Source organism: Sparus aurata, chromosome 10, assembly GCF_900880675.1.
Source record: "Sparus aurata chromosome 10, fSpaAur1.1, whole genome shotgun sequence".
Taxonomy (NCBI): domain Eukaryota; kingdom Metazoa; phylum Chordata; class Actinopteri; order Spariformes; family Sparidae; genus Sparus; species Sparus aurata.
The window spans coordinates 27,100,650-27,115,966 of NC_044196.1; the positions used below are offsets into that span (position 1 = coordinate 27,100,650).

General features: G+C 39.9%; 1 protein-coding gene across 4 annotated transcripts in view; it reads right to left on the reverse strand.

Moving 5' to 3' along the window:
• Positions 1-15,317, reverse strand: part of dock11 (dedicator of cytokinesis 11) — a 66,937-nt gene that overhangs the window by 41,982 nt on the left and 9,638 nt on the right. For 3 of the 4 annotated variants that reach the window (XM_030430747.1, XM_030430746.1, XM_030430748.1), the window contains exons 3-14: positions 14,362-14,451; positions 13,429-13,511; positions 12,605-12,671; positions 10,997-11,092; positions 10,145-10,279; positions 9,202-9,385; positions 7,647-7,726; positions 6,736-6,819; positions 6,348-6,488; positions 4,042-4,323; positions 241-363; positions 28-110 (exon numbers count right to left, since the gene is read on the reverse strand). In XM_030430747.1, coding sequence (XP_030286607.1) covers positions 28-110; positions 241-363; positions 4,042-4,323; positions 6,348-6,488; positions 6,736-6,819; positions 7,647-7,726; positions 9,202-9,385; positions 10,145-10,279; positions 10,997-11,092; positions 12,605-12,671; positions 13,429-13,511; positions 14,362-14,451 — 1,448 coding nt within the window. Of the gene's footprint in view, positions 1-27; positions 111-240; positions 364-4,041; positions 4,324-6,347; positions 6,489-6,735; positions 6,820-6,925; positions 6,945-7,646; positions 7,727-9,201; positions 9,386-10,144; positions 10,280-10,996; positions 11,093-12,604; positions 12,672-13,428; positions 13,512-14,361; positions 14,452-15,317 lie in introns of those variants that run through there. The other variant, XM_030430749.1, reaches the window with a different exon arrangement.

Consider the following 15,317-nt stretch of genomic DNA (forward strand, 5'->3'; position numbering starts at 1 on the left):
TTGACACATAGATTATTCCTGTCTTACTTGGCAGCCCAGGCGAATGGCATCCTGTACTGGCCCAAGCGTTGGCATGTCTGCTTGGCAGCTTTGAGCACCTTTTGAGCAGTCTGCGGGGACAGACAAACAGAAAAAAAGAAATCAATACGGAAGAGAAAAGCCAGCTCAAAAAAGCTTGCTGTTGTTTTTATTATGCATTTGTGTTTGAGTGATTTAATAAAAGAGTTAAGGTTGGCTGACCTTGTTGATGTCGGAGGACTTGATGTACGGCTCTGCACAGTGTGTGATGCCGTTCTGTAACACTTTCTCCACACGGGCCACCAGGAAGATATCTGCGTGAGGGTTGGTCACTGAAAAGATACCCTGGAGGATAGAGGGATAAATGGTGTGAGGACACATTACATAGAGCATGATCCTATAGTATACAATATATGTGTATTAGCAGACTGTCAGTGTCTTTCAATGCTCTTTCTCGGTTTTCATTATTAGCAACATGAAGAGAAGAAATGATCACTTGACTGATACAAGAAACCACTTCATCAAGACCACCTGTTGCTGAAATTATCAGCAATTCAAACTTGAAATGTCTCGTTAGTCTTCATCAACTGCTTCTCTACAAGGCAAGTGCAGAGGAAGTGTCTGCTGTTAGCTGAAGGTTATACAGGAAAACCACATAGGGGCTCACATCTATTTTTGGTAAGATGGGTCTGTCTTTAAGCTTGTAGGGTCAGTTAACACAAACAACTCAAGTGGATTTTAATGTGCACATGTACAATTTCAAAAACACACAACAAAATTGCCAGATGTTAGTGGGAGCAGAAACAAAAATGTAGACAGAGGAAGCAGGAAGACATTTTGGAAATCATTAAAGTTTAAGCATAAGTACTGAAACCAAGCGAACAGTTGCAACATCTAAGAAACTAATGTAGCTTTAGATCCAAATAGATGAGGATGTCACAAACGGTGCATTAATAATACACATGTAAGAAAAGACTGGTGCAGTGTCAGTCAGACAGACACACTCACAAAACACTGCCTGTCTTCTCCCGCCTGCACTCATTCACTCATCTTCTCAGATGTAACAACCACAGGCAGCAGCTTCTGGTTTTCAGTCTTTCACTTTATACTTTGTTGTTTATAACTCACTGCCATGAATGTTGGGGGAAAAAAGCTCCACCACATCTCCTTAATAAAAGGCGCCTACACAAATGCATTAGGGTTGTGAATTATGTAATGAACCGGAATGGAGGCTGCGGCCTCCCAAAATCTGCTGAAGTAGCGCAGAGATACAAGAAAAGGAGGTTCTGTCCTTGGACCACACCCAATGCACTGAAATTAAACTGCGGTCTTCCCAGCTATAATAGCACACTAATCACAGAGGTAGAGCCTGCTCTGTTTGTATGCACATGTTTGTATGTGTGGGTGTGGATGACGTGTATGAGTGTATGTTCTGCTGGTGTGCATCCTTCACCGATGTTGGTTGGCAGAATGTTATACTAATCCCACAAATTAAAGATATAGATGCTTTGAGCAGTTTTTTTTTTTAAAAAAAGCTCTGTTTTACCGTGTGTCCTGTTGCTGTTAAAGCCCAGTAATGTCTCTTGACAGGAAAATGGAAAGTGAGTATCTCAGAACCTTTTATAACCTAACAACAGTTAATTTACAACAGGCTCCAGTCTTGCTGAGTGAGTTAATCTTATTATGGGCCAAGCAGCCAGAGGTGAGGAAAAAGACTGTGCGCGCGCGTGTGTGTGTGTGTGTGTGTGTGTGTGTGCTGATCTCACAGCACCTGCAGGAGTTTGTCAGAGCCAAGAGTAACACTCATACAAGGGCATTACTCTTTCCTAAATAAACTCTGGACTTAAAATGCAGCAAAGAGAAGAGACAAGACAGAGCAATGACATCACCAAACACTGAGCTGAAAAAAGGTCACTGGTAAACCAAAGGGAGTCTGAAATCACTTGCAAATGAAAGCTGAATGAGCTAAACTGAGGCGTCATGTGGATCCTCTCAAAGTTTTTAAAAGGCTGGACACGGACCAAGCATTGTCTGGAGACACTCTCCATCTGGAAATACTACAATGGAATGAAATTGAAAGCACGGCACTTTGATTAAAAAAAAGGTTACATCTATATGAAACACTCTATCATCGAACAGGGAATCCATCAACTGGTGACTCATCCCTTGTCCCCACTGAGGCCAGCTGCAGTCAGCATGGGAATGCTAACGCTGTTACAGACACACATAACATTTCAGCAGTCTGTCACCTCACTGAGCTTTCTAAGGCAGGAGTGAGGACTCCATCAAACCCCAACCTGCAGAGGTTATATAGGGTGTGATGGTGACAATTCACAGTAAACTCTGGTTATTAATACAGTCAGTGTGGTAAAAAGTAGCCAAAAGCCTACTTGAGTAAAAGTAAAGATATAATATGAAAATATTATTTTTGACAATGTAAAAGTCACCCATACAAATAACATTGGAGAACAAGTCTTATAGTATCTGATATTAAATGTACTTAAGTATCCAAATTATAAATAAAAGTAAATCATACATTAACAAGTATCTATATACTGTATACTGTAGAGTCAACTGATTATCAGGCTGGTCTATTGTCAGACTCAATATTCAGCATTTTATTGATTATTGGAATTATGGTGTTTTGTTTTGTTAAAATCTTTGTTATTGAACTGCTGATAAAACAAATTAATTTAAAAAGCATTACTATGGAATGCAAGCTGCAAAGTAACGAGAAGCGCTTAACTTATCGAAAAAATGTTGTGAGTAAAAAGTGACATATTTGCAACCAAAATGTTGTAGAATAGACGTATAAATGAAAAGAAAATGTACTTAAGTTCTGTACTTTAGTAAATATAACTTACAATGCGATATTACATCGCTGACTACATTTACTTGCAATACATTTGTATTACCATTTGTATTAATGCTTTTATTTGCTGTGTTTCTTCGTATTGAAAGTTCACCTAAGAACAGATCACACAGAGTAGCTTCCTGTAAAGATATGTAAACTTATGAAGATTATTCTAAGTTGATTCTTTCGAAGGACACACAGATAAAAAGAACATGCTTTTCACAGTTTGATCCAGTTTTCTTTTGTTTTTCCTACCTGTTACTGTTTTATCTAGTTGTATTTTATGTAATTAAGTATCTCAAAGCGGCTACATGGGACTTCCATTTTTGTTGATACTGGTGACCCTTGTGGACAAAAATGGCATGAGCACCACCACCTCCCATTGAAAGATATTGATCTAGCTAACAGGTGCAATGTATTTTTCATATCATGTTTAATTTTTGATTTCTATATCAAATTGAGATTTCATAGCACATTAAAAACTACTTGTAGAACATTTAATATGCTCCAAGAAACCGCTCGAAAGCAAAAAGAATAGCTCTAGAGGCTTTGAAGTTATTGACATCGAAGAACCAATTCTCATTTTCAGCCACTTCCTCAAGTGACAAAAGAGCAGCTAAAAGAAAAATTAAGATTCAGTTTCAAATCAGTAAAACCCACATCAGCAAAACCTCTAACCCAACAGGATAACAGGGCTGCCAAAACTCTGGCTAATAAGTGAGCTGCAGCACCAGAGTCCATGTGACTTTCATTTTTAATTCAACAGCAAATAGCTAAAACAAATCTAAAATCGTCCTGGTATTATGTAGACTGCAGAAACATATTAGCTCCACTAGACCTTTGCCTTAAAAGTTTATGTTATGCAAATATTACTATCACATTTTTATCACATCACATCACATGACCTACAGTTTTAACAGTGTATCTGTATTTCCTACAATCTTACTTTATCATGTCATGAATATGAATGATGAGTTGACCTCAATTTGAATCAACTTTAATGTTTGCTTTGTTTCACAAAGAATGGAACATTGTGTTGGTCACACCTTTATCTGTATGAATGACACAAGAATGATTCAGGTTTCACACATTTCTGACTGTATACTCTCAGTGAGTCAGGTAAAGTCATTTCCTCAATAAAATAGCTGTGTCTGCAGTTAGCTGTCTACCTGTGTGGGGAAGCGCAGAAGAGCCTCTGACACCCTCTGAAGAGCAGGCAGGCCGTTCCCTTTCCCTGAGTCTCCGTTCACCATGACTCCACCTCCCCCTCCTCTTCCTCCTCCCCCTCCCCCTCCTCCGCCCTCTGAGTCTGATGAAGGAGAGAGCTGGCCCAAGGCGTCGGTCAGCATCTCCCTGACACAGGGCGGGTTGAGGTCAACGTGGAAGTCGGCCGAGATCTTACAGCTCTTTGAGACGTCAAAGAGCGCAAGGCTGATGAAGAATGGTTCCACCTGGGGATGAGCAGAGAGACAGTTTAAGGGCTTTTTTGTGCTAGAACACATCAGATAACATTTCTAATATACCTGGATTAATTTACTGTATATCCCATTTCACACTAGATTCACTTAGATTAGTCCCTCTAGTTGTAGTATGGGAATGATCCCATACACAGTAACACTTTGTACTACAATAACCAATAATTAGTTGCTTATTAACATGAATATTAAGTGGCATACTGGCACTTTATTAGTCATTATAAAGCACTTAACTACTGCTTATTGCTCATGAGTCGGAGAGTTGTTGTACATAATGTATGATCTTAATGTGCTTTTTAAGGTGGTACCACAAAAAGAGTCATTCTCCCTTAATAAAACCTTTTAAATATGGTCTTCCGTTACAAAACACAAATGTGTTAATAACTCCAAATTAAGTCTTTCTTACTCAGAGCATGTTGGCCATTCTAAATTGAAGACATCCTTATATGGCTAATTCAATAGTAGGACCTTTGTAGCGTGATGAGTGTCAAACGACTAGTGAATGTTATGAGCAAGGTCTCGCTTTAGAATGTGGAACATATTCTGAGTTAGAAAGAGTCAATTTGACATTATTAACACTTGTAGTTTTGTGCTTTGTGACACATGATTCCTAATTTATCTACCCATCTTACTATCAACAAGCAGAAATCAGGAGATCATTTAGGTAAAAATGTGTATGTAGAAATAGTGTAATAGTTGTAGAATGGGTTTATGCATAATAAGTCATTAATCTTTACTAATTGTTAATAAAGAGCTGATATGCTACTAATATGCATACCAAAAGCAAATAGTTAATGGTTAATACAGAGTCTAAACAATAGACAAAGAGACACATAATAACATGCAACATGACACCTTCAAGCTCATTGTGTCTCTAATCTGTTTAAAACCTCAGTCAGCCTGCATTAAAAATTTGAATAAACCAACTACAATATCAATATTTGATGACCTACAATCAAGACTTTTAATCTGCCATGCCATTCAATGTGCAATACATAAAATAGTAAATCTTTACAATTTTCTACAGTAAATTGATCCTAAGTATGTAGGAATAAATATTAAATAGACACTGAATAATGTAAATATTGTCTTTCTGTATAACACACTTCAACTACTATCAGTTCACCCAAAGCAAATGTAGGTTCCACAGTAGTGTCGCCCACACATTTGTGAATGTCTGAGTGCACTTATGCCAGGCTGAATTCTTCCTGCATGATGGACAAGCCTCACTCAATTCAATGAACATTGAACCTATCAGAGACTGTAGAGGGAAAGGAGGGAGAAGGAAGAAGGGGGGGATAGAGAAAGCATGCTGCTTCCAGACCACAAATATGACTCAGTTCAGTTCTCCCAGAAGCCCCTCTAATGCACGAGAAAGCAGCAGGAGGAGGAGGTCTAACTCAATGTTTTATGACTACAGCAATCTACTCTGACAAAGGCGGCGCTCACACAAACTGCTGCCTCATGCTGCCAGGAGCACTTCACTGATAACATACTCAAGACATTTCCATATTAAGACTGACTTCTTACATAACCTTAAGTCATTACTCATTTAGAGCTACAAAGTTTAAGGCTTCTAGCCTCTAGATTTTTCTTAAAATGGAAAAGGATGTAGCAACATCAGTGTGTCAAACTGCTTTAATATACATACTTTATATATTTTGTTTTATTCTTAACTAAATGAGAGGCTGCAACTTCTAATTGTGTTATCCTCTTTTGGCCCGGTTACATTCGTTGCTTTCAGACCGGCCAACATGAATAATGAAGGTGTATAAACTGGGGCAGCACAGCAAAGGGCGAGGATGGTGGAAGCTGGGTGGTGTGAAAAGGAAAACTCCCTTTTTTTTAAACCAGTTTTTATTTCTTTCATGGGTATCTGGTTATCAGGTATCTATTTTTCTATGAAAAGTTTGGTAGCACTTTGTAAAGCAAAAAGTAACAGGGGGTAACAGAACAGTCATATGAAGAGAATATAATCTGGAAGTAAGGTGATGACATACGTTGGTGAGGACGCCGTCACCCTTCTCGCTTACGCAGCCCTGAAGACTGAAGGTCAGGTCATGGCAGCTGACCACAATTCGACGGCCAAAACGCTCCTCGAATGGCTTCACATCTGGCTCGATGCCTGAGAAGTCCAGCCTCTGGATACCGGACAGGAGGGAGGAGAGGAGCAAAGAGAGGACCAGGAGGCATGAATGTAGGGAGATTAACAACAAGAGGAGAATGATTAATTCAGTTGAAAGGAGAGAAGATGTTTGAGGGAAAGGAGAGGGAAACAGTGTAAATGGTGGAAAGAGGAGGCGAGATCAAATAGTCTGAATCAATAGTGAAATAAATATATCATAGGACAACCATGTGTGAAAGAAGTATCTTCTATCTACAGTGTACCTGTGTCTCGGGGTCCAGAGAGAAAAGCTTTTGCCTGCATTCATTTCTGTTCATCTTATTGAGCTGGTCTGTCTCCCTGGCATACTACACACACACACACACACACACACACACACACACATTAGAAGAATATAAGTGAAATAAAAATGGGACAACATTACCTGGTTTTAAAACAAAAGTAATAACTCACAAAATCTCATTCTGAGGACTGAGCTTCCTCCTTGTGTTTTTAGACAAGTAAGACAGAGAAGGAGATAAGCCGTCAACAGACCCAGACAAAGAAAGAAGGGCATCTAATGGAGAACCATCAAACCCTCAGGTCACGGTAAGAGACCTAATCCATCTCCTTCCCCTTGTTTCCCCTCTGACTTTGAGCAGCCTGCAGGTAAACTCAAATGATCTTTTGCGTGGAGAGGTAAAAAGCTGTGCTGGAGTGGCCCAGAGCAAACAGAAAGAAACAGCAGCACAGAGCACTGAGGGCTTTGTTGTCTGTCTGGGTTTACAGGCAAATTGAAATGGTCGGCCCTCTGTGGATAAACACTGCTGTTCTCAGGCTGAGAAAATGGACTCAGACACAGAATCCAACAAAAGAGCTGCTCCTCTATGTGAAGAGATCCATAAACAAAGGTTTACGTAAACATGCTCTGGTTCAAAAGCACTGACTAATTTCTGAGATGAGATATGTTGCTATGGCATTCTTTAAATAAATTTTAAGGGGAAACATTTTTATTTTGTTATTATTTTTTTATCGATCATGTGAATTAACTGTGTAGTGACAACAAAAAGTATGAATAAAGAAAAATAATAATAATTCAATCCACAAATGTGGCATGACAGCCATCGCTATCTTGTTTTTTAAGAGTAGTAAATAGTCTGATTTAGCTTATTGACAGTCGATCCATCCTTCATACCTTAATAAGTTCGGGGTGTAAGCTCCTCCCCAGGCTCTCCAGCAGGCTCTCACCTTTACCTTGGCTGGTCGTGTCGTCATCTGATTGAACAGGACATGAATAAAGTTGGTCAGAATGCACAGAAACCCAGCGAGACAACAAATCAGGTCCAATAAAGCCCTGCCCATTCAATGTTTCCTTAATGACTCCCTGTGTGGCTATCTGAGCTAAACTAATATCTTAGAGTCTACTGGCCAAATTAAGAAGAGGCCATTCTGCTATTCTGCTGACTCCCAGGTGCTGGCACTGAATGAACTCTCCATCTCTCTGGACAGCCTCCCACTTGCTCATTGGCATCTTGGAGATTTGTGACCAAGCCAGGCCAATATGGTTTCACAAGCCCACAGATGCTGGCAAGACGTACACAAACTGCATAAAACTGCTGGCGTTTGTCCACAGTTCAGGATAGGCACGAGTTCGACAATTTACCGATAACTGCCCCCTAAAGAAACACACACTTGAGGGAATTTGGGAGCACAACTAAGGAGTGTAAATGAACAAATATACTGGAGCAGCTGGAAAAACGATTTCTGGGCTTTGAGTTACTTGTATCTACACAGCTGAACATCTTTTAGAGGAATTTACAGCAGATGCAAGCATTTTTACAGCACTACAGATCTCTCTACTGGCAGCAACTAATGGAATATTATTACATTATATATTATATTATTATATTGTTGAGCACATGTATTGCCTATGAATGGTTGTAATATGGAAGCCATTAACATGTCATAACACAGAACCCAGACTTATATTCAGGGGCGTTTTGGACTCCCTCAACTGCCAGGGAGAGTAATTACTAACACTGAACAACACTAAAACATGCTCAGTTGAAACATGCTATTATTATCATAGCCAAATGGACCATGACTGTAAAGGGACTATTCAAAAATACTGTAAATAATAGGTTGACTAATAGGTGATCCAGGCATGTGTGTATTCCAAGTATTTTTTTCTATGCTTTTGCGTTTTATAGAGCACCCAAAAGTTATATTCACGAGTAAATGTAAAAATAAAGATACAGTTGATAAAAATGAAAGACACCAATACAACTATCTTATATCAAATATACTTAAGAATCCAAAGGCAAAATAATGTACCAAAAGAATCGAAAGTACAAGTAAAATATAAATAAACATATATTCACATGTTTGTATATACACTATGCTAGGGGTTGATCAGGAGTTTATATGTGTAGCCGATTATCTGACCCAATATTTATTATCAGCATTATTCTGATTATCTAAAACAGACTTTTTTTATGCAGATACAATAAATCAATTTAACAATGTGCCACTTTGATGCAGGATTCAATCTGCAAAGTAACTAGTAACTAAAGTTAACAAATAAATATGATCGAGTATAAAGTACATTATTTTACTCCAAAGTTGAGTGGAGTGGAAGTACAAAGTAGCAGAAAATGAAACTCCTCAAGTAAAGTACAAGTACCTCAAAATTGTACTTGAGTACAACTCTTGAGTGAATGAACTTCAGATGAAAGCATGGTCTGACTCACCCAGGGAACTGTCCAATGTCTCTGCACCATTCCTCCTCTCCTGGCTAGCATCAGTGCTGCCCTGCAGAGCCTGTTTCAGTGTGACCACCCAATCCTCCATCTCTGCTTCGCTGTCTGCAGCCAGGAAGTGACTGTAGCGGTCCTGCATCTTCAGCTCAAAGCCATTACGCCGCATCTTAGGGCTCTAAGGGGGAAGAGTAATGGTATTTTGTTGCATATGTTGAAAAAAAAAATGTTTTATCTTCTTCCCCAAACAAAAAACACTAAATGGATCAAAGGACGTCCCATATTTGGGAGTACTTTTATCCTTTAGCAAATGTAAGTACATTCACCAATCACATTAATAATGAGCTTTTTGCTTGCACGGTGCTTCAGATGTTTTTTTACATGCAAGGTCCTCACGACAGACAGTTGTTTGCCTTCACACTGGACTGTTTTTCTATGAAAGTAGTGGGTGCAAAACATGCTGCACACGTCAAACCCACCATACTCCAAAAGCTTCCTCATTAAGCCCACTAGCCGGAATGAGTCAGCTCGCTCCTCTCATTCATCTTGTGAATGTGTTCATCACACTGAAAGCTTCCTGGCAGCCTGTCCACTCAGTGCAAACCTGAATGAGGTACCAGCGTGTGCCATGAACCAACAGCAGCAGCCCCCTCATAATCTGCTAGGACTGAACTTTTCTGCCCAAGACGGTGGAATGCAGTAAATCTATTCAATCAAAGCAGCTAAAGTCCCCTGGAGTGTGGCGAGACTAGGAAACACATTGACTTTCACAAGGGTGAGAGCTTGTGCCAAGAACAGAAAACTCACTGTTGGCACAGATACACCAGGGATTAAACAAACAGTATGGTGTATTGAAAACTTAAGTGTTGGTCAAACTGTTGCAGTATTCTCAGCTGTGCATTTGATGTTTCTTTGATTTTATTTCCAGCCCCTGTACCTGAACTACATCTATGCATGAGTCCAGGTAGATGGATCCTTTGGTATCCTTGCAGTTCTTCTCATCTTTGTAGGAGTTGAGGATGTAGGAGCCGTCAGGGAGCTGAGACAAGTAGAAGTATCTCCTTTTGAACACCTGTAATTCACAGCAGCGGAGAGCAAGTCAGGCAACTCTATATCTAAGTACAAAGAATTTGTAATCACGGTTGCAGCAATGAACAACTCTTCATAAAATGCCCATTTGATTTAATATAAATCCAGTGTTATGACACAAATGAATGCATTATGTGAAACTGTGAAATCAGGACTTCTTTCCCTCTAGCTATAATCAAACCATCAATATTTAGAATATTGCATCCCTACTTAGAGAAATACACTGTGAAATATGGCTTAAATAAATTTGATATTACCAAAATTAAACTTTACTAGATGTTTCTGACCACCCTATCATTTATGTGACTGCCTCTTTTCTTGTTTTGATATTTACAACACTGCTTTCACTGCAGTGCATTTATGGTATTTGTCTTATTGTATAAAGCACCTTTGAAAAGTGCTATAGCAATTTTCTGTTATCAAATATTAAAGGTGTAAATGTTAATGTTAGCTGTAACTGCAGGCAATGATGTAAAAAAAAAAGTCCTGATTATATTATACAGTACAGTATGATGGGATAGAACAATGCAGAAGCTGATAAAGAAAAGTGTAGTTTTAATGGTGTACCAGTCATGCAGGACAACAAAGAGTTGCCACGTCTCAGTAGCTCTGTCGTGGACCCAACGTTTTTACTGCTGTTGTGTCATTTGTTGCTGTTATGTTGTGTGAATAACAGACAGGAGGTCTGCTGGTGACTCACCCTCATGGAGACAGACAGACTGCTGTTGATGTTGGCTTTCTGAAGCCAGCCCTGCTTCATGATGCCTCCCCTCTGGGAGCACAGCGATGCTGAATCCTGACAGAGAAACAGACAGACACAAAAACAGACATTGGGAATCAATCAAGACAGTTGCACGTTATAATGCAGGTCAAATTCAGGTTAATAGCTCTTACATATTAAGCATCACTGTGCTTGTTGACAGTAGACAGTCTCAAGCGCTAATGTTATAGTCAATTTCTATTGCCATATTTGCATGAAACATTCATATTTTTTCTGACAAGTAGCTGGTTCTGAGAAATGTTCACTGATCACAGTTAAAGAAAATTGAAACAATTAATCAATACTAATTATATACTGTCAGCCAAACGGTGCATGTCCTTGATAATAATGTATTATTATTAATATTATTATTAAAAATAATAATAACTCCCATAATTTTCCTATCGTAATTCCGCCTCCATCCAGTCAATATAGCCATTCTATCTCATAACTGTCATGGGACTATTCATCAGTTTGACAGCAAACACACATTCATCACAAGAGAATAGGCGCTACAATATGCACATAAGAACCACAAATACGTGTAGCCACTTGGAAGAAATTCAAAGTACAAGGTGCACTAATTAGCTTAATGTAAGCCTGGGACATGACACCCATATCATGACATGAGTGAAAAAGGGGCGTGTGTGCACAGTGGAGATGAGCCTCATCACACTGAAGTGGTGTTTTGTCCTCTGAGTGTCACACATCCTCCTCTCGCTCAAGCCTTGTCCTATAATCTATTTGGCTGGCTGCTCTCTCCCCACAGCTTCCATACGTCTCTCAGACAACTGACAGCAGCTACTATGTATGCACACCCCACCACACCCTCATACACAGAATTGTAGCACACTGTCACCTAATGTATAATGCCCCTGACTTCATTATTATGGATTTACTGCTATGGCCCTGTGGATGGATATGTGAGATTGGATAAAGGGCACAGAAAAACAAATATTTATGATTTATGTTTATATGCATGTGTGTTTTCTCTTTCTCTTCTTAAATATTTGCGATCACAGCCAGAATTGATTGTGCAGAGGTAATGGAACAGTAGCACTGGCCATTTCAAGGAGTAATAGAGAGCCCCCCGTACTGGCAGCACAGCAGCATTTATTCTCTTTCAATTAAACCCTCTCTGTCTAAGTTTATCTGCATCCGGCATGAGGCCTGGGAGGAGGATCGATGAGGGCTATTTATAGGACGTATAAGGCTGCTGGTTTCTCTGCTCCACACTCAGTCTCTGAGGGGTCACTCTGCTGGTCTGACTGAAGGACTGGCGGACCATAAGTTACATTGAATCTTCCAGCACAATTACCAGTTCAAAGGCAGTGCTTTGCGTTAACATTTTCAGACATTTTGAAGGAGCCATAATTAGTTTCTTATATATATGATTTGGAAAGGCTGTAAGGATCTTTGTCATTTTCACAAGCATGTATGGTGCATCTGTCCATGATAGGCCCACTGAGTCAATAGCAGTCCACTTATCTTCACTGCAGTCAGTGATCAATGTCTGTGATCTAACGCCACTTGGACCCCTCTACTCACCTCGTCTTTGGCGTCTTCATCGATCTCGAACACATGAGCCGGCAGCTTGTCTGTCTTCAGGCCTTTGCTATGAAAAGACAGTGAGAGGGGGTCAGTAGTCTGCAATAAATCAGCCCCCTCCCGATTGTACTTTGCCTGTGGTGAGGTCTGCTCTCTCTCTCTACGTCTTTACTCTTTGTGAAGCAGGCAACAAATCACTGCCTGATCGGATCATCTTGCACTGTGTCCTTTGCTACATTTGTATGTGCTGTATTGGTTAGTAGATCTTATATAGGGATGCACCAATGCTTTAGCCAAGGGCTGGTAATATTTGCTCTGAATGGCAGTGGTTGATGTTTATCTTTTGTGTCACATACTTTAAGCAGGTACATTCATTTTCAGTATGACATAGCTGCCATCAGTTCGTAAAGCTAAATTAATTTCTTGCATTAAATATATATTTTCTGGATTTCAAGGGTACTTGGAGAATATTGTTACAGATGTGTCAGTTTCACTCCAATTTAGGGTTCAAGTGAAGTTTGCTGTGATAAAAATAGTATAAAAGGAAGCTTTATCACCATTAACATATAAATTCCGAACATCTGGCCTGCACCTGTTGTGTTGTAGAGGGAAATCTGGCTGAACTCTGAAGTATCAGAGCTGTATTAATACACAGGAACAGTGATTCACTGCATGTCGTCATCCAGCAGAGAGCCATGTGAGCAGAGTAAATCTCTTGTACATGTTTAGCTGCGATGTTGTTTTGCACAGACTCTGATCCTTAACCTCTACATTTTCTGATTTTGTATCTGTCAAAGTGTTTTTTTTTTTCTTATCTTCCTTACCTTGGCAGCATTCGGAAGTCACCAGAGTAAGCCTCATATTTGTAGTTGATGACATGCCAGTCGGTGTTGTACTTCTTGATGCACTGCCAAACAGGACAACACAGAGAGCTGGATTAGGGGCAGCAGAGACACTCAAATATAACGAGCATGGCATATTAGCAAAATGACGGAAACCAAGCACACAGACTGTGACTCACGGAGGAGGACACAGCCCTTGGTTCCCTTTTCTGGGGAGAACATTCTAGCTTGATATGACTCGTTTATGAACTCAAAATAAGTCTGCAAAGTAGCAGAAGTAGTCACTACTGCCCTGCTGATTTCTCTTTGCTATCACGAACCATATTGCTTTTTATTCAGTGTGAAACTGCAAGCAGAAATTCTCAATTAAGTCAGCTGAAAGGATCTTTGTTCAATAGAAGCTGAGTAAGCCTAAGGTCTGTTTTAACAATCCCTGTGACAGTTGTTTCCATGCTGTATCACAGTCATGGGAGCTGGCTAAGGAACACAGATTCAGAGCCTGGCAGAGCAGCGGAGTATATCCACATCATGCCAGAAGGTTTTCATTGCTAGTACAATATATCATTAGGGAAGCATAAGTTTGTGCATTCAGTGTTTTGTTATGAGCTTAAGTGATCCTTTTATGCTGAATGTCATGAGTGAAGTGTGAAGTCATCAAGAAATCATTATTCATGACAGGGAAGTTTTATTTACTGCTTTTTATGTCTGTTTTGTATCAAGCAGTGAGTAGTTCATGAAAGCAAGCAAAAGTCATATTACTGAGAAGATTTTATATCAACTTTGAACACCAGCTTGACATTTCTTTTACTGCAAAATCCCTTTTTTTGTTTTTTAGAAAGGACTGGACAGTACTGCCACAAACATGCCATGTGGTTCAGCGTGGGGACTAAGCCATACACTGCTAGGATCCCGTACCTCTTTGGCAAACAGACTCCTGGCCTCCCGCTCAGCGTTCTGAGGGACAGAGGGGGCAACAGTCCTCCTCTGCCGAGAGATCTGGGACTCCTACACACACACAAGCCAAAAACAAACATGTATACATGAAATGTTGGTAATGGCAGCTTGTTATATTCTCATCAAATACTAGCACAGCAGGAAATTACAAACAAAAAGAAGGTAAATGAGAGAAAACAGAAGTCAGAGATACAAAGAAACAGATGAGTGTCAAACGACTGTCTCAGGATCAGGGGAGAAAACGGACAAGGAGCGCAACCTGCCTCTAAACAAAACCACATGTGTTTCAAGCAGCAGCTATAAATCCAGAGCAGAGCTACCTGGCTGGATTGGATTTGACCGGTCTGGCCCCTCAGACTGACCCATAAATAACTGAGCCTGTTGTGCTGGGGTGAACAGTGATTAATAACAGGAAACCTGTCTTTAGAAAAGGATATTTTACAGCCCTTTGTTCCCATTTGGCTCAGACAGTTTTACAAGAAACAAGCTGCTGATCGGGCTGTTTACTGTGGAGATCTCAGCACAGGTGTGTTGAGTGTGAGACTCTGTATTTAACCTTCAAACTACTGGCTGCAGTGAGATCAAGTGACGCATGAGAAGAGTTTGGATCCAGTGCTGATTCAGCGTCCAAGTAATCAAAACAAATACATTGAACAAGTTTCGAGGAAAAAAAGAAGACACAGACTGTAGATTTTTTAAACCAGCAGTTTAACCCACTGATGTATGAAACAGACAGAGCATCGTGGTCTGAAAGTGCCTTAAAGATGCATTCTTTCTAATGGTCAGGGTGGGGCTTCTACACTGGTCTCAAAAAGAAGTCAGATTATAGGTAGTTTTATGAGAAAATTACCCTAGTTCTCACCTGATTTATCACCCCAGTTAACAGTTTCCTGAAGAGTTATGGTCTAAGTCTTCTT